Consider the following 26,948-nt stretch of genomic DNA (forward strand, 5'->3'; position numbering starts at 1 on the left):
TGCCTGCTTTTCAATTTGCTGCTGCTGCTTCTAGAGCAGAGGCGGCAACTCCTGGGTTCCTCCCTCTAGATAAATGATAAATCTCTTCTGTGAGCTTTGCTACTTTGTGGAACGTAACACTTTCCCCAGAGCAGAGCTGCAACAGAAGTATCAGCTCCTGCCGCTCAAATCAATAAAGCTGCTCTGGTTAAGAACATTTGGTGCAGCCGGGTGTGGGGGCACACACCTTTAATCCCAGCACTAGGGAGGCAGAGGCCGGCAGATCCCTGTGAGTTCAAGGCCAGCCTGGTCTACAAAGTGAGTCCAGGACAGCCAGGACGGTTACACAGAGAAACCCTGTCTCAAAAAACCTAAAACAAAACAAAAAACCAAGAACACGTGGTGTTGGACCGCATAACACTAGGCTGACCGGGCACGTTAATCAGAAAGACCCGGACGGTGAGTTTCCAGATTGCTGGGCTTGGACCTTGGCGATGAGCCTCACCAATGAGTCTGGCATAAGAAAGTGGCCAAGTAAACGAACAGAGCTTGCTGGCTAGCTTTAGGATGGTGGAAGTGTCTCATAAGGCAATCTAACGGGTCAGCTAGGGCGAGAGGAGGAGGTCAAGACCTTCCAGTGCCATGTTTGCCGTGCCTGGGCCTGTTAGTGCCCTTCAGTGTCTGCACAAGGGGTTGCCAGGTAGTTTACCCTTTACTCAATACACAGGGAGGAAAGAGCTCCTCAACACCCATCTCCCTGACAATGTTCTTCTTTTCTCCCGACACAGAGGGCAGCAACGCATGGAACGCAGGCCAACACGTAGCTTGCAGCCACACCGCCTGGCGAGACGCGAGAGCTCAGCCATCAGAGGGCGCCAGGGCCGAATCCGGGCGGAGAGCAGCTGAGATGGCACTCCTCCGGTTTTCCTAGAGAGGCCCCAGAAGTTCCGCTTCCGCTGTCCTAGAGCGGCCACGGTGGGGGGCGGTCGGGGGCAGGGAAGTAGCTCCGCGGGTCCGAGGCCGTCCTGCTGGGAACGACGAGGGCTCCTGACTCAGTGGTGAGCGGCCGGGCGAGCGCGCTGCCGGCGGGCGGCGGGCACAGCCGCGGTGTCCCGAGCCCGCGGGACGCCCCGGGGCTTCTCCGGGACGCGGGGAGGGTTGGCGCGGTGCTGTGCAGGAGCCTCCATTTCTCGCGGACCCTGGAAGTTCGGTGTCCGCCATTATGGCTCTAGGCGTCCTAACTTCCTGACAGACATTCCACACGCCGGTGCACGTTTAACTGTGTGGGTCGGTTATGCTGTTACTTAAAAAAAAAAAAAAAAAAAGCTCGTTCTCCGTTTGTGAGGTAAATGCTTGGAACCTCTTGGTGTGGTGACTCCAGCCTGTAGACACCGTCACTGAGGAGGCAGAGGCAGGAAGACCGGGACGTTGCAATTTAATGAGCCTTTCTCTCAAAACTTTAAAGTATAAATGATAGGAATAACTTATAAGCCGAGAAGGCGCGTTTGAAATTCAGCTTTGATAATGTAAACTGAAAAATGCTCACAGTCCTAGCCGCATTTGTTTTTATATTTTCGAGACAGGCTTTCTCTGTGTAGCCCTGGCTCTCCTGGAAGTCACTTTGTAGTGTTGGACCTTGGAGTCCAATTTGGGAAGGGGGTCACCGCGAGAGACCACTCAAGCCACACAGGCTGGAGGTATAGGTAAAGTTTATTACTGACACATCAGAAGTCCCAGTTGTCGCTGTGTCAGGGTCCCTCAGCACTCGGGAGGTGGAGGACCCCGAGCAGCTGGGACAGGCTAGGTTTAAAGGCAAAAACCGCAAAGCAGGTGGGGTTATCAAGTTAAGCCATATGGACTTTAGGACATCTGGCGTTGGGAGACCTCTTGTGGGGACTTGGGTGGGGGTCCCTAGCGCAGTTACTGGAAACCGTATGGGATGTCTGATATTTGGAAACTTGCATGTAACTATTCTGGGAACTAGAGGTTAGCAGTTCGGAGAACTGGGAGAAACCTCTGGGGTCAGAAGTTTCGGTTCTAGGCAAGCAAACAAGCATCTTATATTTTATAATTTTTCAGTTTCTCAGTAGACCAGGCTGACCTCGAACTCAGATCCGCCTGCCTCTGCCTGCCGAGTGCTGGGATTAAAAGCGTGCGCCACCACGACCAGCTTTTGTGAGTGTCTCTTGCTCCTGTGTTGGTTCCAGTAACTGAACTGAGGTTCAACTGAAGGGGAGCCTTGACACCAGACTTTACCAGTGGGCATCCTGTAGGCTTTTCCTGCTTGATTCATTTTTCCTGTGAAGTTCTGGTCACGACCAGGCATAGCCATACCGTTAAGGCTTTGCCAATGGGCTGGAGAGATGGCTCAGGGGTTAAGAACACTGACTGCTCTTCGGCCCTGAGTTCAGTTCCTAGCAACCACATGGTGGCTCACAACCATCTATAGTGTGATCTGAGGAGCTCTTCTGGCCTGCAGGTGTACATAGTAATAAATACATAAATCTTAAAAAAAAAAAAAAGACCTTGACAAGATTCTTTTTTAGTTTTATTTTAGTGTGTAAATGTTTTGTCTCCATGTGTGTCTATACATCAGCTGTGCCTGGTGCCTTTGAAAGCCAGAGGAGGTTGTCAGATCCCATAGGACTGGGGTTATGGACAGTTACAAGCTGCCAGACGGGAACAGGGAATTGAACGGGGTTCTCTGGACGGAGCAGACAGTGCTCTTAACCACCGAGCCATTTCTCCAGTCCCCAACATCTTGACCTGTTTTTGAAGTATTTTGCCATTTGCAGTTTTGGAATGTTGTTCTATCTGGTATTTTCTTGTGCTTAAATAAGGTTGGGGTCTCCTTGTTACTGGCATTTGTCAAATTTCACTAATTTTATTTTTTGGCTTTTTGAGACAGGGTTTCTCTATGTAGCCCTGGCTGTCCTGGACTCACTTTGTAGACCAGGCTGGCCTCGAACTCAGAGATCTGCCGCCTCTGCCTCCCAAGTGATGGGATTACAGGCGTGCGCCACAGCTAGGCTGACTTCTTATGTGGAGTGTGGGCATGGAACTCAGGTTGCCATGCGGCAGGTGCTGTTAGCTCCTAAGCTAGCTGCTCCTGACCTGCTTGAGTCTGGCATTCTGTCTTTCACTGATTTCCTCTGTCCACTGCTGGGATTAAAGGCGTGTGCCACCACCACCTGGCTCTGCCTCCTTAATCTCTATGTCTGCTTTCCATCAATCCACATTGACTTGACTTCTGAAGCTATCTGTGTAGCTGTAAGTCTTGAAATCAAGTAGACCGCACTTACAAGATGGCTAAGCAGTTGTAAAGGCACTTGAGCTTAGTCCTAACCCACAGGCTCGGAAAGAATGGACACCAGTAAGTTGACCCCTGACCTCTGCATGCATGTTGTGATACCTAAACATCAAGACACACAAAAATGTAATCAACTCAGGTGCCTGTGTCTTTCACTTCAGTGTTCAAAGTATTCTTTAGCTTATCCCCTTTGCCTTTCAATATAAATTGTATTATTTTCTTTACGTAGCTCTTCTCCTGCCAAACATCTTTTCTCTTTTCTCCCTGTGGTTCTGGGGACTTGTATGTGCTGGGCAGTTGGTCTACCACTGAGTCACATCCCCAGCTTCTTCCCTCCCTCCCTCCCTCCCTCTCATCGTCTTGATATTTTGGTGGGAAGTAAAGTAAACATCAATGTGGTGAGAATTGATAGCTTTCATGCTGTGTCTCCCAATACATGAACTAGTGAGCTGTGTCTACTTCCTTGGCCTTTGTTATCAGCTGCTTGTGTTTTCTAGCCTTATGCATGTCTTCGTGCATTCAGGGACGCTTTGCTAGCTTACCACCCTAGGTCTCAGTCTCTCTGTGCCTGTGCTCCTGCACACGTGTCTCTCACACATCCCAGTGATAACCAGCTGCCATCCTGTGTGGTGAACACTGTTTTATAGAACACAGAAATACTGTGAGAGTGTATTTTCTTTTTAGTCCCAGGTGTAGGAACATTGGTCGCTTCCTCTCTTCCCAGTGACTTCTGATGTTCCAGCAAACAACACTGTGCAGTGCTGAGAAGATACTCCCAGGACAGAGCCGTGACTCAGTGAGAGCAGCAGACTCTGTGCTCATCTGGGTGACTCTGGGCAGGAACGATGCTTCCGCGAAGGTGGTACCCTGCCCGCTCAGCTCAGGCTTCAAGTGAACAAAGGCAACTTCGTAAGGTAAAGAAGGAAGAGGAGGAGGAGGAGGAAGAGGATGGCGGCTATATTTCAGTGCAGACTGCCAGGCCACAGACACTTAACCGCCCTGGCCAGGAGCTGTTCCGCCAACTCTTCAGGCAGCTTCGCTACCACGAGTCTTCTGGGCCCCTAGAAACCCTGAGGCGACTTCAGGAGCTCTGCCGCTGGTGGATGAGGCCAGATGTTCTTTCCAAAGCCCAGATGCTGGAGCTGCTGGTGCTGGAGCAGTTCCTGAGCATCCTGCCTGGAGAGCTCCGCACATGGGTGCAGCTCCACTGCCCTGAGAGCGGTTTGGAGGTTGTGGCCCTGCTGGAAGAGCTGCAGAGGGATCTTGATGGAGCACCACTGACGGTAGGTGGCTCACAGTCTGTCCTGCTGCCTTTCTGTGGGTGAGATGGTTCTTTGAACTGTGAGCTTGAGAAATGTAGGGGCTCTCCCCTTGGGAATTCTCTAGATATTTGAGCATCTGAAAACTGGACTCTGATCATGCACCCTTTAGCAAGGTGCTCTTTCCACTTTATACATGAAGAGTACAGTGAGCAGGTATTGATTAGTCATAGAATTCGCTTATGGATACAGTGCTTTATGTCATGGACAGTCCATCTCCCCATGTGATCTGATTCTGCCTGATGCTGACCGTGGCCTTGTAGAGTGGTAGAGCAGGAGGGAGCTGAAGGGCTAGGTTCCTGAGCACTTCATGGAAGAGCACCAGGGGCAGTGTGGGAGCACTGCGCTGCCTTCTCAGAGGGTTTGAACACGGTGTGGGAGCACCTTGGCCGGGGAAGTTGGAAGACCTCGATTTTCAGCTTTGTTCTACAGCTGCAGCTTTACTAGGCTTAGAGACACTGTGTGGGCCTCTCCCCAGGGAAGACCTCTCAGATACAGTCTGTGCGCCTGTTTAAAGTCTTTATTTCAGCTGGCTGGTGACTACATCTGGGTACTGGGAACCCAAGTATAGTCCCAAGCCTTTCTTAGGCTTTGTATTTAAGCAAGAAAACCACATCCTGGCTGGAAAATCCCCAGAGTATCTTTTTCAAAGCTGTAAGCTAAGCAGATAATTACAAAAGCCAAAATATGCAGCTAGCAAAAATGGTGGTTTGCTCATTTTTGCAAAGAGCCTATGTAGTCATAGTCAGTGTTCTAGTGCTATGAGGAGACTCCTTATCCAAGGCAGCTTTATAAAGGCAAGTACTTAATTGGAGGCTTGGTTACAGTTCCAGAAGTTTACTTCATTAACACCCTGGCCACGTGAGCAGGTACTGGAGCAGTAGCTGAGAGCTACAGCCTGATCCATTGGCAGAGAGAGGCCCTGCCTGCTGTGTGCTTTTGAAACCTCAGGGCCCACCCCCAGCAGCACACCTTCTACAACAAGGCCACACCTCCTCCAACAAGGCCACACCTCCTCCAACAAGGCCACACCTCCTCCAACAAGGCCACACCTCCTAGTCCTTTTAATCCTTTCAAACGGTGTCATGCCCTGGTGACTAAGCATTTAAATATGTGAGCCTATACCCTTGACTTGTGTTTCTTTATGGAATTGTTTTAGTTACTGGCACTTTGCTCAGTAAGACAAATCTTATCTGAGGTACTAAAATGGAGTCACCATAGTTACCCTTTCAGGAGCTGAGTTTATTGAGAAAGAAAGGCAAAAAGGATGTAATTATGAGGGTTTTGTTCAGTAACTGTTTGAATGCTTTGACATGTATCTAGTCCTGACTCCTAGTATAGAGAAACAGGAAAAAAAAAATATCAGCCTGGTCTACAAAGTGAGTCCAGGACAGCTAAGGCTACACAGAAACCCTGTCTAAAACACACACACACACACACACACACACATACACACACGCGCGCGCGCGCACACACACACACACACACACACACACACACACACACACACACACACGGGGGTAGGGGGGGACTGAGTGTGTCCCAGGCCTGTCAGTAGAGTGGTGCCGGGCTGTTTTCTGCATTTTTATTCCTTTTGCACACAGGAAACTGTTCCTTTGCCTTTTGAGGTTTTATTTTTGTTTGTTTGTCTTTTATTTTTGAGACAGGGTTTCTCTGCCTGGCTGTCCTGGTACTCACTTAGTAGACCAGTCTGGCCTTGAACCTACAGAGATCCATCTACTTCCCAAGTGCTGGGACTAACTGTGCACGCCATCACATCTGGCATCTTTTGAGTTTTTCAAAAAGCATTTACCATTTTTTATGCTTTCAACATTTATATAAAACAGCCTATATGCTTAATTCATGCTTTGAAAATTAATAATATTTCTGGTTTATTCCTCAAATTTATTACAAAAATTAAATTGAGTAACATTTGCTCAGTCTATCGGTGGTAAGCAGTAATAAATCAACATAAGTAATGCGTATTAAAGAAAAAATTGTCTTTTTAAAAATATAAAAATATATTTATCATTTTTTACCAAAACAGCAGGATATTCACAGGGACTGATAGTAATTTATTAAGTGACATAAGATAGAACATTTACAAGAGTGTATCTTAGTTATGGCTTAGGGTTAGATGTAAAGGTTCGGTCTGTGGTAGCCTAGTGGCTTCAGTCAAAGGCTTGCACGCGCCTCTGAGCTCACTACCTGCAGTCCTGTGTGCTCCCTCTACATCCAGGGCCGAGCCGCCCTCCCTCCTTCTGTTGGCTGAATGAACAGAGGAGGAGAGTTCTCTCTTGTTTTGTTTCTTGCTGACCCTTCAGGTTAGTATTGTCTCTCTAGTGGTGGTGCTGTCCTGTCAGGTTTACAGTTTGAAAGCCAGCTTCCCTGAGGCCATTGCACACTTCACTATGCTTTCCCTGAGGCCATTGCACACTTCAGTGTGCTTTCCCTGAGGCCATTGCTCACTTCACTATGCTTTCCCTGAGGCCATTGCACACTTCAGTGTGCTTTCCCTGAGGCCATTGCACACTTCACTATGCTTTCCCTGAGGCCATTGCACACTTCACTATGCTTTCCCTGAGGCCATTGCACACTTCAGTGTGCTTTCCCTGAGGCCATTGCACACTTCACTATGCTTTCCCTGAGGCCATTGCTCACTTCACTATGCTTTCCCTGAGGCCATTGCACACTTCAGTGTGCTTTCCCTGAGGCCATTGCACACTTCACTATGCTTTCCCTGAGGCCATTGCACACTTCACTATGCTTTCCCTGAGGCCATTGCTCACTTCACTATGCTTTCCCTGAGGCCATTGCACACTTCAGTGTGCTTTCCCTGAGGCCATTGCACACTTCACTATGCTTTCCCTGAGGCCATTGCTCACTTCACTATGCTTTCCCTGAGGCCATTGCACACTTCAGTGTGCTTTCCCTGAGGCCATTGCACACTTCAGTGTGCTTTCCCTGAGGCCATTGCTCACTTCACTGTGCTTTCCCTGAGGCCATTGCACACTTCAGTGTGCTTTCCCTGAGGCCATTGCACACTTCAGTGTGCTTTCCCTGAGGCCATTGCACACTTCACTATGCTTTCCCTGAGGCCATTGCACACTTCAGTGTGCTTTCCCTGAGGCCATTGCTCACTTCAGTATGCTTTTCCTGAGGCCATTGCACACTTCACTATGCTTTCCCTGAGGCCATTGCTCACTTCACTATGCTTTCCCTGAGGCCATTGCACACTTCAGTGTGCTTTCCCTGAGGCCATTGCACACTTCAGTGTGCTTTCCCTGAGGCCATTGCACACTTCAGTGTGCTTTCCCTGAGGCCATTGCTCACTTCACTGTGCTTTCCCTGAGGCCATTGCACACTTCAGTGTGCTTTCCCTGAGGCCATTGCACACTTCAGTGTGCTTTCCCTGAGGCCATTGCACACTTCACTATGCTTTCCCTGAGGCCATTGCACACTTCACTATGCTTTCCCTGAGGCCATTGCTCACTTTACTATGCTTTCCCTGAGGCCATTGCACACTTCAGTGTGCTTTCCCTGAGGCCATTGCTCACTTCACTATGCTTTCCCTGAGGCCATTGCACACTTCACTATGCTTTCCCTGAGGCCATTGCACACTTCAGTGTGCTTTCCCTGAGGCCATTGCACACTTCACTATGCTTTCCCTGAGGCCATTGCACACTTCAGTGTGCTTTCTCTGAGGCCATTGCACACTTCACTGTGCTTTCCCTGAGGCCATTGCACACTTCAGTGTGCTTTCCCTGAGGCCATTGCTCACTTCACTATGCTTTCCCTGAGGCCATTGCACACTTCAGTGTGTTTTCCCTGAGGCCATTGCTCACGTCAGCGTGCTCATCTGGATCCACTGTGAACCCTTGTTCCTTTAGCTTCCTTTCACTTCTCACCTTTAGACCAGGAGTCAACTAGTGTAGACGCGGGAGGTTTCACTGGGGCATGAGAGGGTTGCTACGACTGACTTGCCAGGTGCGTTCTATGTGAGGTGGGAGCCTGTCCACTCTCCTCGGGAGAGAGGCCAAGGCATGAAAGCTGCTCCATCGCCTTCCTCTCTGGGTCCCTTCTGCCAGGAAGTGATTAAAGGACCTGGTTGCCCACCTCTTTACATATCAGCCATGTAGCATTCTCCGAGTTTGCTTTCTCATTCCTGTGGGAGTGTTCTTATAACATTTTCTTCTTGCCAGGACCCAAGCCTTGCTCAGAATCCAGATGTGCATTGGATAGGCACCGGGGCTCTGCAGCCTGCACAGACATGGTCCCCTGCTGCACGTCTCAAGAACAGCTCTGCTCTGGATGACCACGAGCAGCCTCCACATGGACTAGGAGTTTGTGACGTCCTGGTTGAGCAAGCTGGTACTCCCTGCCTCGTCTCTAGCTCTGTGACATGCCTCCTGTGTTATCATCTGTTCTCTCACAGGCACCTTTTGTGGCCTAGCTCCATGTTGTCTTGATGGCTCCTGTCATTTATGTCTGGTGGCTTCTATCCCACTCTTCTTTCCTGGTCCCCATAGACACTGCGGGCATATTGTGAATCGTGAATAGCAGTCTGCCTCCTTGTAGGTCCAGAAGTTCTCTAGGAGAGTAGGCCTCACGGATGTCCAGAGCTGGGTGCCTCTCTCATGCCTCTTCTCTCCTTCAGGTTCCGCCGCTGCCTCAGTGCCTGCCTGTTTCCAGACAGAAGAGGGCACAGGCTACCAGGTAATAGCCGGCGAGCCTTGGGGGCGCAGTGTAGGCGGGCCCGGGGGCTTTGGGTCTTCCCTGGTGTCTGACGCACTGCTGCCTTAGTGCATAGTGCACCTCTCTTCGCCTTGGCTTGTCACAGTTCCCTGCAGGGTGATGTCTTTTGCCTTTGTCAAATGTATCCAGTGTCAACTCCGTCAGGCCCGTGACCCTCCTGATAGCTAAGGGCTGTGGATCAGCTCCATGTCAGTGTTTTGCTTTGTTTTGTTTTCAGGAAGCTTTGACTTTCCACGATGTGGAGGTGACCTTCTCTAAGGAAGAGTGGGGGTGTCTGGACTCGTCTCAGCGCAATGTTTACCGGGATGTCATGCTGGAGAACTATAGGAACGTTGTTTCTGTGGGTGAGTCTTCAGCATCCCTGGCTGCCTCCACTTTTGCCTTTTTCTTTTTTTACTCTTTAAAAAAACACTCATTTGTGTGCATGGATTGTATGCATGTAGGTGCTTGTATGATATGGCTCCTGTGTCAGAGAAGAGCAGGTGAGAGTGGTCTCTGCGCTGCCATGTAGTTCCTATGAATCAAACTCCAGCTAGGCTTGGCTGTAGGTGCCTTTACCCACTGAGCCATGTTCACCGGCCCTTGTTTTTTAAATGTGTAGAAAGGGGCCTCACCTTAGATTTTGGCTCTGTAACCACCAACCTTATTACTTAATCTGTCACTAACCTCTCCCTCTTGAATCATAGAGATGGTGATGTCTGTCATGTGGGTTATTGAAAGACTAAGGCTGCCTCAAGTTCTAACAACAACAATAATAAATATTCTTCATATATATATGTGTCAGAACACATTGTAGATGGCTGTGAGCCACCATGTGATTGCTGGGAATTGAACTCAGGTCCTCTGGAAGAACAGTCAGTGCTCTTAGCCACTGAGCCATCTCTCCAGCCCACATACAGATATTTTTAATTGATATAGCCAGTTGAGTAGTCGTATGCTTCTTACCTCTGAAGAGTATCCATTATTGTTATTGATGTTGTTAGATATTTTACTTTATGTGTATGGGTATTTTGCCTACATATATGTCTGTGCACTGTGTTAAAGGATTATTAATATTTAATATTGAATTATTATTTTAGTGAAGTTAGTGGTTACTCCTTTAACCAGCTTTATATCCAAATAACCACACAGAGAGATCAGGATGTATTTAATTACCCTACAGCACAATGCTGCGCAATAATTACTCCATCCTAAACCTCCATGCTGGTGTAGTTTCTTTCCATTCAGATTTCCCACATTGTACTTGCTTTCAAATCATCTCCTAGGCCTGGTTTATTTCTCTTGATGTTTCCCAGTCTCTCTTCATGGCCCCGTCCTCTCCTTCTTTCTCTTTCTCCTCCCACTCACTCAACCAGAGTGTCCCACCTTAGTCTCTGTTATTGCTCAGCATTGGCTAGTTGGTTTTTATTGACAACACAGAGAACAAATGAGACATGCTACACAAACTTGAACCTGGAGATACTTAGAATAAACATCACAGTGCAATGTCTGGACTGATCCTGAGAGCAGGGTGAAGAAACCAGCATGTGAATGAACACGGGTGGACTGTGCACAGGCCACAAGGACATTGTGCCAACACAGACTAGAATGTTTGTGGAGGTCAGAAAAAGGCAGCCGATGCCTTGGACCTTGAGTTACAGATGGTTGTGAGCCGCCATGTGGGAACCAAGCCAGATCCTTTAGAGGAACAGCCAGTGCCTTTTAACTGGTGAGGCATCTTTCCAGTCCTACCTCTGGAGAATTCTTGAAGCTCCTTTGCCTGTGGCTTTTCTCAGTCTCTCACCTCTCTGCTTAGGGCAGCAGTTCTCAACCTATGGGTTGCAACCCCTTTAGCAAAGGTCTGTCTCCAAAACTCTCTATGTTAAGATTCATATATAACTAGCAGAATTCCGATTATGAAATAGCAGTGAGGGCCACTACGACCTGAGGAGCTGTGTAAAGAATTGCAGCAGCATTAGGCAGCTTGAGAACCACTGGCTTAGGCCTGTCAGAAATGGCTGTCCAGCCAGCCCTGTCCCAGCCTCTTCCAGTTGTCTTTTTGGCCTCCTCTGTTCTCTACCAGGACTTTAGGTCCTAGGGAGCAGCTCTGTGTGGCCTGTCTCTCATTCCAGTCCTTCTTTTCTGCAGTGAGGTCACCTCCCAAACCTGCTCTCATCTCCTGGCTGGAGGCAAGGAAGCCATGGGCCGTGAATATCTGCACAGTTCAGCTTAAGAGGGACTCAGATGCTACCCCGGAAGGTGAGCTCTATAAAACCCACCATGTCCTGCCCTCTTACATTTGCTCTTTGTCCTTAGCCCTGGGTCCCTCCCTCCTGCTTGGCCTATGTAGGCCATTTCTTTCCAGCCTTGCCCCACCCTGCCGTCTTACGTCAGTCCCTGCTCATCATAGGCCTGTCCTCTTCTCCACGCAGTTGCCGTGCTCCTGTGTGCCTGAGCTAACCTGCATTACCTGTATCCATCCAGCTTAGTCTTCGGGGCTTCCATTCCGTTCTGCTCTTTTTCACTGTTTGATTCTCTTTCCTATGGTGGGCTTGGCACACCTGCTCTTTCAGCCGGTCCCTCCTTGGCGCGCCATGCTTTAAGTGTGGTGCTCCTGTGCCATGGTTTTTTCCTCTGCTGTCTTGCTATGAGTATTCCTCCTTAGCTCTTTTCCCGGCACCATATGGATTCAGTTTCCGTGTCCCTCCACTGTTATATCTGGGCCTTGTTTTTCCCTTTGCTGTCACGTGGACACTCTTTGTTGACTTTGTCTTATCCTTGACTGTTTTGTAAAAAGGTAATGACAGTCTGGCAAGATTCTTCCTACCAAGAATTTTATTTTGTAGTTCATCGTTGCCTTTTCCAGTTTCAAACATAGAGGGAAAGTACATTTGTGTGTGTGTTTGCTTTATTCCAGAAGGTGCACTCCAAATTAAGCCAAGCAAGTTCATCTTGAAACAGGACCCTTCAGAATCCACAGAGACCTTTGCTGTGCAGTCAGTATGTCGCAAGACAAGTGTTTCTGAGGGAACAGGGCTCAAAGAATCTTTTGAACAGAAGCTCTGTGGAGGCCCTGTACAAGTGAGAGAGATGAAGGAAGGAGCCGACATTAGTCACAGGCCAGGAGGAGAACCTGGGGTACTGGAGAGCAGTGATGCCCCTGATGTAAGACATGTTAAGGGTGTGAGTGTGCCTAGGAAAATGCTGGCCTTTAAACATGGCCATGACAGAAGCTTCAGAAAAAGATCACACCATTATAACAAGACATACGGGGAAGGGCTCAGAGACATAGTTGAGGGGCTTGGTGTATCTGAGAGTGCTGGACTGAAAGAAAGAGGAAAGGACACACATGGGAAGGCCTTCAGTCAGAGCTCCCATCTTGACTGTCCTCAGATGTATTACAGTCAGGACAAACTGTTTAAATGCAGGGTGTGTGAGAAAGCCTTCAGGTGGCGCTCAAACTGTGTGCGCCATGAGAAAATTCATACCGGAGTGAAGCCGTACAAATGCAGTTTTTGTCAGAAAGCTTTCCAACGTCGGTCAGCCTACCGTCTGCACGAGAAAACCCACACTGAAGAGAACGTGGAATCCAGGCAGTTCAGAGGAGGCCTCCCCTGCACGCTGGATCGCAGCCGGTGCGGGAAGGACTTCTGCTGTAAGTCCTACGCTTGCGAACACCAAAGGCTTCACACGCAGGAGAAGCCTCACAGATGCACCAGGTGTAAGAAAGCCTTTCGGTGGCAGTCGAACTTATCTCGTCATAAGAGAATGCACCAGAAGCAAGACTTGTGTAAACAAGACAAATGTCGAGAAGACTTAAAGCAGAGTCACAGTCAGTCCCAGGTTCTCTCTCCTGTGGAAGAAACTTTTCCATGTCAGAACTGTGGGAAAACTTTTACACAAAAGAAATCACTCATTGAGCACCAGAAGATTCACACAGGGCAGAAAACATACCAGTGTAGTGCTTGCGGGAAAGCATTTACCTATAGATCTTCTTACATTCTGCATATGAAGCATCATGCTACTAAAAGAAAGCCTGCAGGTGGCCTAAAAAGCCAAGACACTGCGTTTCACATTCCTCAGAGTGGTCACGACACAGACGAGCCTAACAAATGTAAATACTGTAGCAGAACCTTCCGCAACCTGTCGTTCCTTCTTATTCATCAGAGAGTTCACACTAGGGAGAAGCCCTATAAGTGCAGGGAGTGTGGGAAAGCCTTCCGGTGGAGTTCCAATCTCTCTCGACACGAGAGGGGACACTCTTTGTCCTGGCGGTACGCATATCATGAGAGGAAAGAGACTTCAAATTTAGAGTCAAAAGCCCTCAGTCGTCAGAAACCCTTTTGGTGTGGAGAATGTGGGAAATCCTTCACACGCAAAAGAAGCCTTTTAGACCATGAGGGGGTACACACTGGAGAGAGACGCTTCAAGTGCAACTTGTGTGAAAAATCTTTTGATAGAAACTATCGTCTTGTTAATCACCAGAGGACGCACGCTACAGAGAGAGCTTTTCAGTCTCAGTGGCACGACACAGATTTTGTTGGGATCCATGCCCATTCTGTTGACCAGAGAAGAAACAGCAGAGCACTGCAGTCTGAATGGAGCCTGTATTCAGACAGGCCTGGCTTATCTTACTCTCGCGATTTAAGATTAAATATTCAAGAATTAAAACTAAGTGGAAAGCAGCCCCGTAGAGCGTGTGAGAAGCCTTCTGACAAGAGCCCCAGCTTCGCTGTGCTCCAGGGTGCACCCGCTAATGGACACTACCACAAATGCAGCGTTTGTGGCAAAACATTTAGCAAACATTCACAGCTCATTAGCCACAAGAGATTTCACACTAGAGAGAGGCCCTTCAAATGCAGAGTGTGTGGGAAGACCTTCAGGTGGTCTTCTAATCTGGCTCGTCATATGAAAAACCATGTCAGAGATTAGCCTGGGGTCCCTGGTGACAGTGGGGGTGGGGATGGCTCCTGGTTACCTTTCTAGAGAACCTTAGAGGTAGGTACTGGGAAGAACTTTGCGAAGGCCCAGGCCTTTTTGGTTTGGGGCTTCTTGGTGTAGAATTGTAACGACTTAGAAACTCAGTGACTCCTCAGTCTACCTGCTCAACAGTGGTGCTGGACAAGATCACTTCTCTGGAGTTCACAGAGTCAGGCCCAGGACTGGGACAGCCAGATCTCCTTGGATAACGTGCTGTTTGTGACGGAAAAGCACATCTCCGCGGGCTGGTAGGCTGTGTCTGCTGGGAAGAGGCCGTTTGGCTCCACAGTTCCTCTTTAGGTTTGCCTTGTGTTGGTGCCTCTTGTGTTGACTTTAAAAGCAACAGCACCAAGAACATGTCTCCTGGGGAGCTCTGGCTGGGCCTTCAGCTCACTTGGTTTTGACAAGTGAAAAGGACAGTGTGTTGGGCTCCACTGCTTGATCTAGGCAGGCAGCCTTAAGGCATCATTTCTGCTGTGAGCACCCTGCTGTGCCAGTGATCTCTATAGTCACTCATTGAGGTAGGTCATATTCTGGTAGGTGTTGAGGACAAAGTAAACCAGAGTAGAGTGACAGAAAATCTGGTTAGATGTGGATTGTAATTTTAAACAGGCTGCCCAGGAAGGACTGCTGAAAAGATGAAAACTAAACTGGTGCCAGCCAGGTGTTGGAAGGCAGTGGCGTTCCTAGGAGTTCTAGAACATCTAGGGCTACATAGGAAAACCTCATCTCAAGAAAATAAAAACTGTAATTGACTGAAAAGCTAAAGGGAGTTGGGTGGGGGTGAGCCATGCTGATGTATTGGGAAAGGACACAAGGCGGAAGAGATAGGATCTTGTCTGGTGACTTTAGCGGGTAGTGTAGGGTCCTGGGTGGAGCAGAGTGAGCTGTCTGGCCACAGTCTCCACAGAGGTGGTGCACAGTAGTAGTTCACAGTCAGGGGCACCCTGAGACCTTGCTGCACTCCCCTCTGCTTCCATCCCCTTTGAGGCCCAGGCCTTACCTGCTGGGGTCACGGGCTCCCAGTGGTGCTGGTTACTGCAGAGGCACATGGGAAAGCTGTGCTTGGTGCTTTTGCTGACAGATTTTGCAAAACAAACAAAAAACACTGCTTCTCCAAGCTGGGAAAGAGTCTGTACTCGAGTGTTTGTGTTGCTGTTGTCTGGGTGCAGTTCTCAGTGCCCACATGGCGGGCTGCTCACAGCCACCTGTAGTGTAGGGATTCCATGCTGACTTGACTTGTACCAGACATACAAGCAGAGCACTCATTAGTAAGAAGAGCAGTTAGAAATCTGCATTTTAAAATTGCCTCTCTGTAGGAATTTAGCTCTAAGTCAGACGGGCCTCAGGTCAAGACTTGGTGAGAGTCGCACTCAGAAGTCCACAGCTGCTAGGTAGGCGCCATGCAGCGTTGGCCGACAGCCTCTGGTCGTCTTAGCAACTGTGTCTATCTTAAACTTGAGCTTGGACTGGAAAGCACAGACTTCTTTGAGCACGGCCTTTCTCTGCACTGCCTGAGGAACTGACGTGGGAATGAGGACAGGCACATGGGCCCAGGCCCATGGAGGAGTGGGTGTCAGGTGGCCTCTTGGTCTCCTGGTCAGTGTGGTAAGTCCCATCCTTACTGAACTGTCAGGCCATGGTGTGCAGCCGCTGTGTGGACTATGTTCCTGAGACATTACCTGGGTCAGTGTGGCGAACCCTAAGTCGTCAACTCACTGCAGCAGTGCTGAGCTGGTGGGACGGGCAGAGCCCTGCTTCCTCACACAGGACTGCAGGGTTGCACGGCCCTCACTGGCGGTCCATGCCCGTAACCCTCATGTGGGAGGGGTGCCGAAGCAAGAGGCACCCGCAGCAACACCACGACCAGTGACTGTGGAAGAGTTCTGTCCTCCAGCTGCACTGAGCTGCGCACGCTGTATATAGTACACCGTTGTGTAAAGTTTAAGCTTACTAGGGGGTGGGCACATCACTTCCACTGGTTTGGGCTTCATTGTATCTGAATGTGGAGTGTAGTATGGGCCTCGCGGTGGGGGGGGAGCAGTAATGAAATGCATGTATAGCCTTGGGACTGGTGTCATGTAAACATTCCTCGTGTATGACAGTTAATGTTTTGCACAACTTTCTGTTGATTCAAAAGGCATGAAGTGAGTGTAAACTTATGAAATGAGACGACATTCCTCATGTATGATAGTGTTTTGCACAACTTTCTGTTGATTCAAAAGACATGAACTGATTGTAAAGTTATGAAATGAGATGATGTGTGCTAAGCACGGTTCCGTGTTCTCTGGGTATGCGGCGCTGGTAAAATCAGAATGGATACACGGGGCTTCACTTGCTCTTCTAAGAACCATGTTTGAGCTGTTGTGCCAAGCACAGCAGTGGAAGCAGGCGGATGGCCAAGACCGCTGGCAGGCAGGCCTTGTGGTGCATCACGGGGGTTGGCACAGAGCTAGCAGCGGTGGTGGAGCGGACCCCAGCAGCTGCAGAGGCAGTGCTATCATCGCTGCCTGGCCACTGGGCCTCTAGCGGTGGTTCCCGCCAGAATAAATGGAGTTTCAGAGGCCCTCATAGGGGTATGGCGAACAAGAGAGCACAAGTCCCCGCAGCCAGCAGCAAGCCTTTATAAACCCTAGGACAAGGGGCAGGGGTTTTGAGGGTGAGCCTGTCTGAGCTGCTAGGGCTAAGGGTGGCAGGATACTTAATCTGCACACAGTGGTCCAGTAAACAGGACTTAATTATCCTGTGTGAGGGGATGACTTCTAGGCACAAAGGGAATTTGCTGGAGGCTAGGATCTCAGAACAGAGTTGGGTACTTGTAGGAATTTGCTGTGCTTGCTGGTCCAAGTTCCTTAGGAGGAAAGGTAGGGCATATAATCTTCCCTGAGGGCTGTGTGACGCTCCTTACAAAATCTGTGATTGCCCGATCAGGTGGAGTGAGCCCTGCTAAGAACAGAAGTCAGCCTCCATGGACTGAGCATAAAACAGCTCTGCGGAGAAGTCAGACAGACACCCTCCCTTATTGCGCACAGTCCCACAGGTCAGTGTCTCCCTCCGCTCCTTAGATGGGGTCTCACTGTAACTGTGGCTGTTGCCCTCCACTCCTTAGGTGTGTCTCACTGTAACTGTGGCTGTCGCCCTCCGCTCCTTAGGTGTGTCTCACTGTAACTGTGGCTGTCGCCCTCCGCTCCTTAGGTGTGTCTCACTGTAACTGTGGCTGTCGCCCTCCGCTCCTTAGATGGGGTCTCACTGTAACTGTGGCTGACCCGGAACTCACGCTGTACATCATTTTGGCTTCAAACTCACATCTGTCTCTGCCTCTGCCTCCAGAGCGCTGGATAAAGGTGTGTCCCACCACACCTGGCTCCTCTCAAGTTCTCAGCATTCTTATCTGCTAAATTCGTTAAGCAGCTGCAGTGTGACAAATGCGATGTGCCACTTTGAAGAAAACCAGGGTGTTCTGTGTCTCCTCAGCACTATCTCCAAGTTAGGAGATTGTGAGCTATTCTCCATTCCTCTTGCTGAAAAATAGTCAAAATAGACACACACACAAAGACACAGGCAATTCTGACGATGGCAGGGGACTTGGGACAGTGATGCTTGTTAGCCATCCCACCTTCCTGATAGATGGAACAAATGAGTATTTATGTGCCAGGTACCACATCCCAGTTAATACTAACACTGCTAAAAGTGCCAGAACTGTCAGCCAGGGAATAGTGAAAAGCCAAGAACTATACCAATTATTTAAAAGCTCGGAACTGCATATAAAGAGAAAAAGAATGCCAGGGTGTATTGAGGGCAGGAACTGCTCTATCATCCCAAGACCAGGAGAGTTGTGATGGTGTCTGTTCCCACATTTGAAGTAAGGATGCTGACCAAGTCCTCTGCCTTGCATCTGGGCAAGCTGGTAAGGAAGTCCAGGCTCTGCCCCCATGGCACCTTGGGGAGGAGGGAAGTTCCACCTGTGTGAACCCTGGGTTTTGTTAGTACACTGGGTCCTTCATTCTGAGGAGTCACTTTCTGGTCTTGTTGCTCAGGCTAACCCTGACTAGCAGTGCCTACTTAGCTGGGAATGGTGAGCACTTTCGTACGTCGTAGTGCCTTTGGTCTACAGATCTCAGCTGGCTTGGGTGGTGGTATTTGGTCTGAGGGGAAAACCACAAAACGAGAGCAAAGGAAAGTGACTATAATTATTCTAGAGTTAGACTGGCAGAGAGGGCCTGTAGGGATGAACTCAGGTCTGAGGGGTGCTGCTGTGTGATTGTAGGGCCTTCAGACCCACGGTTTTGAGGAAAGGTGACAGTATGAAGCAGGTATCCTTGGGGAAGGAGATAATTCGTAGTGAGACTGGGTTGCAAATGTTGGTCAGTCCTCCCCCCCCCCCAGAAAAAGAAATATGTGAAGGCATATATTCACAGTCTACATCCACTGAAGGCATATATTCGCAGTCTATATCCACTAGCCCCTTGGAGAGGGCATGAGATAGGATCCTGGCGCCCAAGTCAGGTGACTCACACAACCTGTAACTAACTCCAGAGCATCCAGTTCCCTGTTCTGGCCTCTCTGGGCCCCTGTGCTTGACCATGTGTACATATTCACATACATTTAAAAAAAAAAAAAAAAGACTTCAACGAACAACCAAATTCATATCTCGATGGATCACGAAGTGTGACTGAAGAGGTCCAATATATTCCCATAATTGCATCATATGGGCAAACTTTCCTGACAAATCCAGGGAACATTTAGGAATGGATGTTGCAGAATATTTGATCCCACTGTGAGCCCCAAGATTTTGAACAGTAAAAACCTGTTTCAGTTGTGGAGTGGCTTAGCCCTAGCACACATCTTTAATTCAAAAGCTTTTATACACAGATTTTAAGGAAGAAAACCTGCTAGTTCAGAGAGTCAGAGAAAGCTCACAGCCAGCCTTCATACTCAGCCCATGTCCTAAAGTAAAAAGCCAAAAACTGAAAGCTAAAAACAAAAAGCTCAAAGCCCCCCAAAACAAAAGTTTGCTAGCTTAGCAGACACACCAAGAAGAAAAGGTCAAAAGCTAAAAGCCAAAGAGCTCTTCTCCAGGCCATCTTAAATATCTTTCAGCTCACAGTCCCTCCTTCCTGTTTAATATCCCTTGTCATCTGGTTACTTGCTCCGCCTCTTGACCTAGGGTTAACTTTCTAAAATCCTCTTGGATTAAAGGTGTGTGCTAGGGCTGAGCCACACCATAGTCACCTGCTTACAATAAACAAACTTTTTGGATTACAGGTGTGTGTGAGGACTGATCCACACCAAATAAGAAACAGGTTTGTACAGTTCATAATCTCTGAGTTCACAGTGGGATAAATTCTGAAATAAATGTACTTTAAGGATGTAGGAATATGACTCAAGATTAGTGGGGCTCAATGTTAGTCAACACTGGGCAGAATTTAGGCACTGCTGTGCTGTACCCAGATCTTGAGACCCCAGAAAAGACCACCAGGACTCAATACCAGTGCAATACACACTAGGACCTTTAATTTTCTTTTTTGACTCCAGCTGGATTCTGACTGGTCACCAACACCATGGTATCCAGAAAGAGCCCCAAACTCTGAGCTGAGGGTAAACTTATAGGTTCCTATCTCTCCCAGCACCCCAAAGCAGGGGAGTTCCGGCCCCGCAAGCACCTGTTGGCTGAGTAGCATAACGGGGTCTAATGTCCAAAGGTGACAGCTACAGAGGAAGGCGCCAACACCACCCATGGCTTAGCTTTCTTTATTCTCTGTTCACTACCAAGGAAGTGTCTGGTTTCTTATTAACCCTATCTACGATGGGCAGGAAGGAACGTAACCGTAAAACTGGGTCTCTTAGCAACTCTGTCTCTGGTGGGTGGAAAGGCTGGTTTCTCCCTGCAGCTGGCCAGATTATCTCCTGTAGGCCTGTTTCTTAACCTTTGCCCCAGGTGACCCTGAAATCCCCATGCCCTGTGAATAAGTGAAGTTGCCAGGAGCTAAGAGTTCATGCTTTTCAACAGCAGTGAACAGTCTTCTCCATCCTGTCTGGCAGCCTAGAGCTGGGGACTGTGAGCATCTCCTCTAAGCCAGGCGGAATGCACGCAGACACTCTGAGAATGTCACAACTGCCCCAGAAGGTCTTGTCTCAGCAAACCACTCTAGAGAAAGGCAGCTACTCAGACGTGAGATTTTAGATGGCCTTGAAGCTATTCTCAAAACAGGAGGGGGAACCTCTAAATTAGCGAGAGCTGTGGTGTGATTGGTACATGTACAATCCTTCATTTGCATTCGAAGAGACTGGAATTCTGGATCTCATGGCCAAATAAATAACACACCCTGAGGTCATTAAGAGCACTGTTTGCTCTTCCAAAGGTCCTGAGTTCAATTCCCAGCAACCATATGGTGGTTCACAACCATCTATAATGAGATCTGGTGCCCTCTTCTAGTATGTAGTATACAAGCAAAACATTGTATACTAAAATAGGTTAATTTTAAAAAAAGATAAAAAAAACCCAAAACAACCAAAAAACCCTGTTTTCCTACTGTGTGCTGTGTCCATTTAACCTGCCCTCTTTGGTTTAACTTTGGTTTCTTGAGACAGGGTTTCTCTGTGTAGTTTTGGCGGTCCTCAGAGATCCTATTAAAGAGGTGCCCGGCTACCACCAAGCCGCTTGTTTAAACTGCCTTTAAGTTAAGGTAACAATGTAACAACTAGCTTGATTTGCCTTGGCAATCACTTTTACAACGAAGCTAGTATACAGCTTTAATTTTAAACTACATAGTCTTCCATGCCTCTAACCCAGGAAGCAATGTATGTATGTTTGTATGTCTGTTGTAGTAGTAAGTGCTAATAGGTTGAAAGCAACCTTATACAATACATACCTGCCATAAATGCTAGAAACATCATACTGTTATTTTTGATAAGCGAATGTTTGCTTTTTTAGTGTCTCTGAGTCAGTGAAGTCAGTAATGTTTAATCCTGTGTAAAACTCTGTAAAGCATCTCTCATCTTCTTCCTGTGGTGCTATCTGTGCTGCCCAGTAAGAGAGAACAAAGCCCTTCCTTAGACACACACACAAGGACAGATTCACAAGACAGCATTCATGCAGGCACAAATTCAGACTTTACAACAGACAGACTGTTGGCCTTCCTGCTTTGGATGGAAAGGTGTACACAGCTCTGAGAGGAAGCCTCCTGGGCAGAGGCATGGCAGCTCCCAGGAGGATAGTCCCAGCTGAGCTCAGGAGCCTCAGCCCCAGGTCACTTATTTGCTGCTTCTGTTTAGGGCACACCAGGCAGAAAATCTCATAAAAGTGACTGGGAGGGTCCAGGGTGTAGAAGGATGAATTCAGGGATGGTCACCTCTGCTCCCAGGAGAGGACAGCGGAGAACTGAGCAGATACAGCCTTTTTAGGGGAGTGGTGCTCTCTAAGGTAGAGACTTCCAGGGTGAGGATTGGTGGGAGCCCAGGGACTGGGGGTTTTTCCTGTTCAGAGATTGGTGGCTTTTTGTTCAGACTTTTAACCTAAAATTAGCATAATCTGTGAAGACTCCTATCGAGGCTCTGGAGATTATGTTTCTGACAGTTACCGGAGCCTGGAACGGCTGTTATGACAGTTAGGAAGGGCCTGGGGGAGGGGCCTGGCCGCTTTTCCTGCCCTGAGTAGGTACAAAGTTTACAAAGGCAAGAAAGCCTGCGCTGCTGCTTGAGCTGGCATCAATAGAGAACACAGAGCACAGACGTGGAAGACACAGGGCTCCAAAGGAGCGGGCTTCCCCCTCGTTTGACACTGATACATCTGGGGTACTCTGAGGTTATTACTACTTTGTTTAAATTGACACAAAAGACTTTCCCCAAATTGTCTTGTCTGCTGAGTAGAGCAGGCTGAGCTTGCTTTTTGGATTCCCCAAGATGTGTCTGCCTGGCTATACTCTCCCGCCCCCCCCCCCCCCTTAGTTACAATAAACACTCTTCTGCCTTATGGCAAGCGATAAGAGGCTTGAAGGGCTTAGTCCTCCCCCACCCCCAGGTCAGAGGGTCTGAGGTGTACCTGGGCTGGGGCAGGGCCTGGGCAGATGTGAGCAAGTGGGTAGGGCCTTGTTGTGATGAAGACAAGGGCATGGGAAGGGTGTGAGGCATGATGGGAGTTGTGTGTGTGTGTGGTCTGTGCTGAGTTTGTACTGACCTGCCATATTCCTGTTCCGGGAGAGAAGCCATGTGATGGACTGCCAAAACGCAGGAGCTATGGGAAACAAAGGCAATGCCAGGGCTACCTCCAGGCTGGGATAGAGAGGCCCAGGGCAGTGGTGTGTGCTCCCCAGGAGGCATCAGGCCTGGCCAGGATGGAATGCTTTACATAACAAAGACCAGGTTGCTAGGAACACCTAGCTTCTAAAGCCAGCTCTACTGTCAAGCTACCTGCAGGTTCCACCACCCCATAACCTTCCAACAAGTGGGCTGCAGACCTTCAACTCCTGCAGGTCAGCCACAAGGCCTGGGAGGGCTGGGTGGGGTGTGTGGGAGGGAGCTCCTTTGCTGTGCACACAGAGCCTCACAGAGAATGCAGGAGTCAGGGTGGGGCTGGTTGGCCTGGGGGATACATCCAGTGGAACCCCTTCAAGTTTCTCAAGGCCACAGCTGCTGTATCCATTCTAAAGAAAGCAAAGCACTGCGGAACTCTCTGGAACCTAGACTGTGGGGGGCAGCACTCACACACTTCCTGAGCTTCCTGTTGCTGCTAGAACAACTGCTGACCTATTGATCGTTAGCATAGGTCTGGAACTCCTGACCAGGCTCCTGCCTCCACCTCAAAGTGCTGAGTCACAGCTGTGCCACCATGCCTCCCTCACTGTATCGACAGCTGCGTCTGTCACAGTGTTAGAGTCACTATCCAAGCACTCTCAGAGGGAGCAATGTTGCAGGGTGAAAATGTTTTATTATGCTTTGGCCAAGATGCTTTCCGGGGAGTAGGAGGAGGAAGTGGCCCTCAGTTGCAGCTGGGGGACTCTTTTAAGGTCTCTCATGAGAGAGCAAGCTAAGCGAAGCCTAATACAAAGGTGGAACTCCTGTGGTTAGCACTTAGCACAAACACCTTGCGGAAAGTTCCTGAAGCCATGTCGCTGGCCAATTTGAGAATGCTCCATTTCTCAGGTCCTGGTGACCTAGTTCTCAGGAGGTCTTTGTGCTCTGTTGACTTGAAACAGTTTAACAATAGGAACATCAATCTCACTTCACCTAAGACACACAAACGTCAAGATCATGGAAACAAGAGCAAGAAAAAGGAAGAGCGGAGGCCGCCACCTCAGCAGACACATACATACACAACTCAGTGAAGGCAGAAATGGAGGCGTCTAACAGCCCCCTCTCACGGTTTCTACTTAACCCCTCCCATGTTCACTTTAGCAATAGCAAGTCAAATCATTCTCCTGTCCACACTGTTTGGGGAGCCCACTCATAGTATCCCAACCGGAAGTCCATACCAGCAGGCTGGGACTATACTCGGGTATTTGGGACCCAAGTGGAACCCAAGTGCTTAGATCAAGGGGCTTTTAAAGGCAAAACTACATCCTCTAATGTTGCTTGGCAGCTTCAGGGGAGCGTTTTGCACAAGCAGGCAATTACAGAAGCCGAGATAAGTCAGCTGGGACACCCTGACCTCGGTTCCCCACAGGGCTTCCCATCAGGGAGGTCAAGGCCCATAACACAGGTACGCGCGGAAGCCCTCTTGCCAGGTCAGTTACTTAGCTACAAGTTCCGGTGTACAGTCAGTTTTGATGCACCACTGCGCTGATTACACATGAACACGTCTTAGAACACTTAGCAAAGGCAGTGTTTTTGTGTGTGTGTGTGTGTGTGTGTGTGTGTGTGTGTGTGTGTGTGTGTGTGTGTGTGTGTCTTACTTGGGAGCCTTGAGCTCACTGTGTAGTCCAGGCTGGGCCTCCGCTTCTTTGAATCCTGGGAGGACAGGCAATGTCCACACCACTCTGCTTTTGTCTTCTTTCTACACCCTATTTTCCAAGCGATAGTCACTTACTCATTATTGCTTCCCTTATAAAATGAACTTAAGGAGTGGTGGCCAGCCTGTTCAAAGAATAAACAGAAATTACTGTGTAGAAAAATTAGAAATGTAATCATTTACCTCCCATTGACACTGTTAACACATGTACACAGGGATCTGACTGGGTCAGGGGAACCGGTAAAACCCTCCATCATCCGTGGGATTGGCATGGCTTGCGCAGCAGACTCAAGTCCTCGCTGTAAGCTGCAGTGTCTTTACATCCAATGCACCCTCATCTTCTCACACACTAAGGTCGTCCCTAAGACCTGGTGTAAGAGGAATGCTGCGGAGCAGGCGTTAGCCTGCACTGCTCCTGCGGAGGCTCAGGGTAGCCATACACCTTAGGGTTCTACTCCTGTGAGAAAACTCTATGATAAAAGCAACTTGGGGGAGGAAAGGGTTAATTCCAGGTTCCACCTCAGGTCACAGACTCTTATCACTAAGGGAAGTCAGTGTACCTCAGAGTAGAGAACACAGAGGAACACTGCTTACTGGCTTCCTCGGTTTGTTTTCTTTTATACCTCAGAACCCTTCTATGTCATTAATCAAGAAAATGAATCTGAGCATGATGGCACAGGCCTTTAACCTCAGCACTTTGGAGGCAGATCTGGTCTACACAGTGAGTTCCAGGACAGCTAGGGACAGAGAGAGAGAGTGTCTCCCCCCCCCCCCCAATGTCTGTCTGTTTGTCACCCCCCCCCTCTCGTGTGTGTGTGTGTGTGTGTGTGTGTGTGTGTGTGAGAGAGAGAGAGAGAGAGAGAGAGAGAGAGAGAGAGAGAGAGAGAGAGAGAGAGAGTGAAAGACTACTCAAACATTGAGAGCAGCTTTTACCTGCGCCTCCTCATGCCGTTTTCTCCATTTTAGATATGTCTAGGAGTCAGCCTGAACAGGAGAAGAAGTCTCTAGACTCTTTTGTCTGGGTAAATGAGATCACTGGAGAAGTCACCTTCCCTCCAGGGGAGGAGAGCACACCGGCAGCCTCTGGAGAGAAGCTCCCTGCAAGGTCGGGGTCTCCCCATGGGCGCAAGCCCCTCACAGCTGACGCTTACAGTCAGGCTTCCCCAGCGAACCCCGAGGATGCAGGGAAAGGCCCTGGGGCAAGAAACCCCCTCCTGCCCGACCCCTTCTCACTTGGGGGCGCTCTGCCAGCGCAGTGCCACCTGGGAGTGTCCCCTCCCAGGCCCAGCCAGTCTCCTCCCTGGGCCCTGCCCTGCAAGCTAAGGAACATCCTGACAGGAAACAACCGGTTTTCCTTTTGAGCCAGGGAGTGCCTAGGGGGTCTCTATGAAGCGCCTCTCGGAGCCAGCGGCGCCAACTACACCTGCAGCTCTGTCTCATCCCGAGAAGCACAGGTTTTACAGACACCTGCAAACTGCTTTCAGACCCAATACAAACGTTTCTGAGATTTTTACAGACTGCCTCCTCAGCTGTCCTGACACTTTGAGGATGAACACTGCAGTTCTGGTGCTGGAGTTGAATGTGGGGCAGAAGCCGGCCTTGGGGTGAGAACGGGCCAGGCTGAGTGGGGCACTCCTGGACACAGGCACTGCCAGGCACTTGGAGTGGAGTTTCAGAGTTCCTTGAAAAGGTGGTCACCTCAGACTCTTTCACCATTTTCACTATGTGGACCAGGCCACCTGCCAAGTGCTAGGATTCCCAAATTTAGAAATGTTTTAATTTAGTGTGCATGGGTGTTTTTCTATATGTGTACACACACACACACACACATGCCTGGTGCTCACAGAGGCCAGTGGAGGTACAGCTATACACAGCCACTCAGGTGCTCTGAAGAGCAGCTAATGTCCGGGAAGCCATCTCTCCAGCCTTGCCATGCTTTTCTTGAACAAGCCTTCCTGAACCTCTTGAGATGAAGACTAAACAAGAAACAGTGTTGTGAGGACTGGAGAGTGGCTTGGTCCTTGTTCCCTGCTGCTTGCAGACGCCAGCTGTCACTGCTTGCTGCTAGAAGCTAAGTGTCGAAGAGCTTGTCCTGCCAGAGAAAAGGAGCCCAGCAAACGTACCGGCTGCCACGCCCGGCCACCTAACGACACCACCGCACCCTCTTCCTACCGCCAGGATGGCTTTAGTGGCTACAAATAAACCTGTATAAAGTTAGGAAAATACCTTCTGAGGACGGTCAGGGCTGTCCTACTCTCTCTCCGCTGACTCATGAGGAGGTGGGCAGTCAGGTGACAACAGTGCCCAGCTAGGAAGAGCTAACAAGGCCACAGGTTAAAGGCTTTGAGGTGATGAGGGATCTGCTGACCTTGACTGGATGCTGCTGTGCTTTACATGGTGACAAGGTGACAACACAGCGTGACAACACTTTTCCAAAGGGAATAAGTAGCGTAGGTAGAGACAAAAGGCCAAACATAAAAGCTGGATTCCGTAATAATTGGTCTATGACCATTTGCAGCCCCTAGTGGCCCACAATGCTTTACATAAAAGGCCAGTCTGCTGTGATGACAGGTTCACCTGTCCCTACAACACAAACTCACAACTTTCTAGGGCTAGCAGGATGGCTCTGCAGGTGAAAGCAGCTGCCACAGTTTCTCTCTCTCTCTCTCTCTCTCTCTCT

At 49.2% G+C, this 26,948-nt stretch overlaps 3 protein-coding genes across 8 annotated transcripts in view; 2 read left to right on the forward strand and 1 right to left on the reverse strand.

Annotated features, from left to right (window-relative positions):
• Positions 1-938: 938 nt before the first annotated feature.
• Positions 939-16,592, forward strand: ZNF445 (zinc finger protein 445). Of its 3 annotated transcripts, none has more exons than XM_084754777.1 (7): positions 939-1,037; positions 4,014-4,572; positions 8,811-8,979; positions 9,266-9,324; positions 9,581-9,707; positions 11,491-11,601; positions 12,260-16,592. In XM_084754777.1, the coding sequence occupies exons 2-7, from the start codon at positions 4,135-4,137 to the stop codon at positions 14,272-14,274; spliced, it is 2,919 nt and encodes a 972-aa protein (XP_084610903.1). In that variant the 5' UTR covers positions 939-1,037; positions 4,014-4,134; the 3' UTR covers positions 14,275-16,592. The 3 variants fall into 3 exon arrangements, with proteins under 3 accessions (XP_084610903.1, XP_084610904.1, XP_084610905.1); XM_084754778.1 differs by having other exon boundaries at positions 951-1,037; positions 3,974-4,572; XM_084754779.1 differs by lacking the exon at positions 939-1,037 and adding an exon at positions 1,071-1,324.
• The window catches only part of TCAIM (T cell activation inhibitor, mitochondrial), a 39,760-nt gene continuing 29,059 nt past the window's right edge, over positions 16,248-26,948 (reverse strand). For 2 of the 4 annotated variants that reach the window (XM_084754788.1, XM_084754784.1), the window contains one exon: positions 16,248-24,393. In XM_084754788.1, coding sequence (XP_084610914.1) covers positions 24,375-24,393 — 19 coding nt within the window. In that variant the 3' untranslated portion in view covers positions 16,248-24,374. The remainder of the gene's footprint in view (positions 24,394-26,948) is intronic. The other 2 variants (XR_014773994.1, XR_014773995.1) reach the window with 2 other exon arrangements.
• Positions 22,684-26,929, forward strand: LOC311582070 (uncharacterized protein C3orf86-like). The gene is made up of 2 exons (XM_084754798.1): positions 22,684-22,793; positions 25,235-26,929. The coding sequence occupies exon 2, from the start codon at positions 25,237-25,239 to the stop codon at positions 25,627-25,629; it is 393 nt and encodes a 130-aa protein (XP_084610924.1). The 5' UTR covers positions 22,684-22,793; positions 25,235-25,236; the 3' UTR covers positions 25,630-26,929.

This window comes from Acomys minous (genome assembly GCF_964271855.1).
Source record: "Acomys minous genome assembly, chromosome: 13".
In the NCBI taxonomy this organism is placed as follows: domain Eukaryota; kingdom Metazoa; phylum Chordata; class Mammalia; order Rodentia; family Muridae; genus Acomys; species Acomys minous.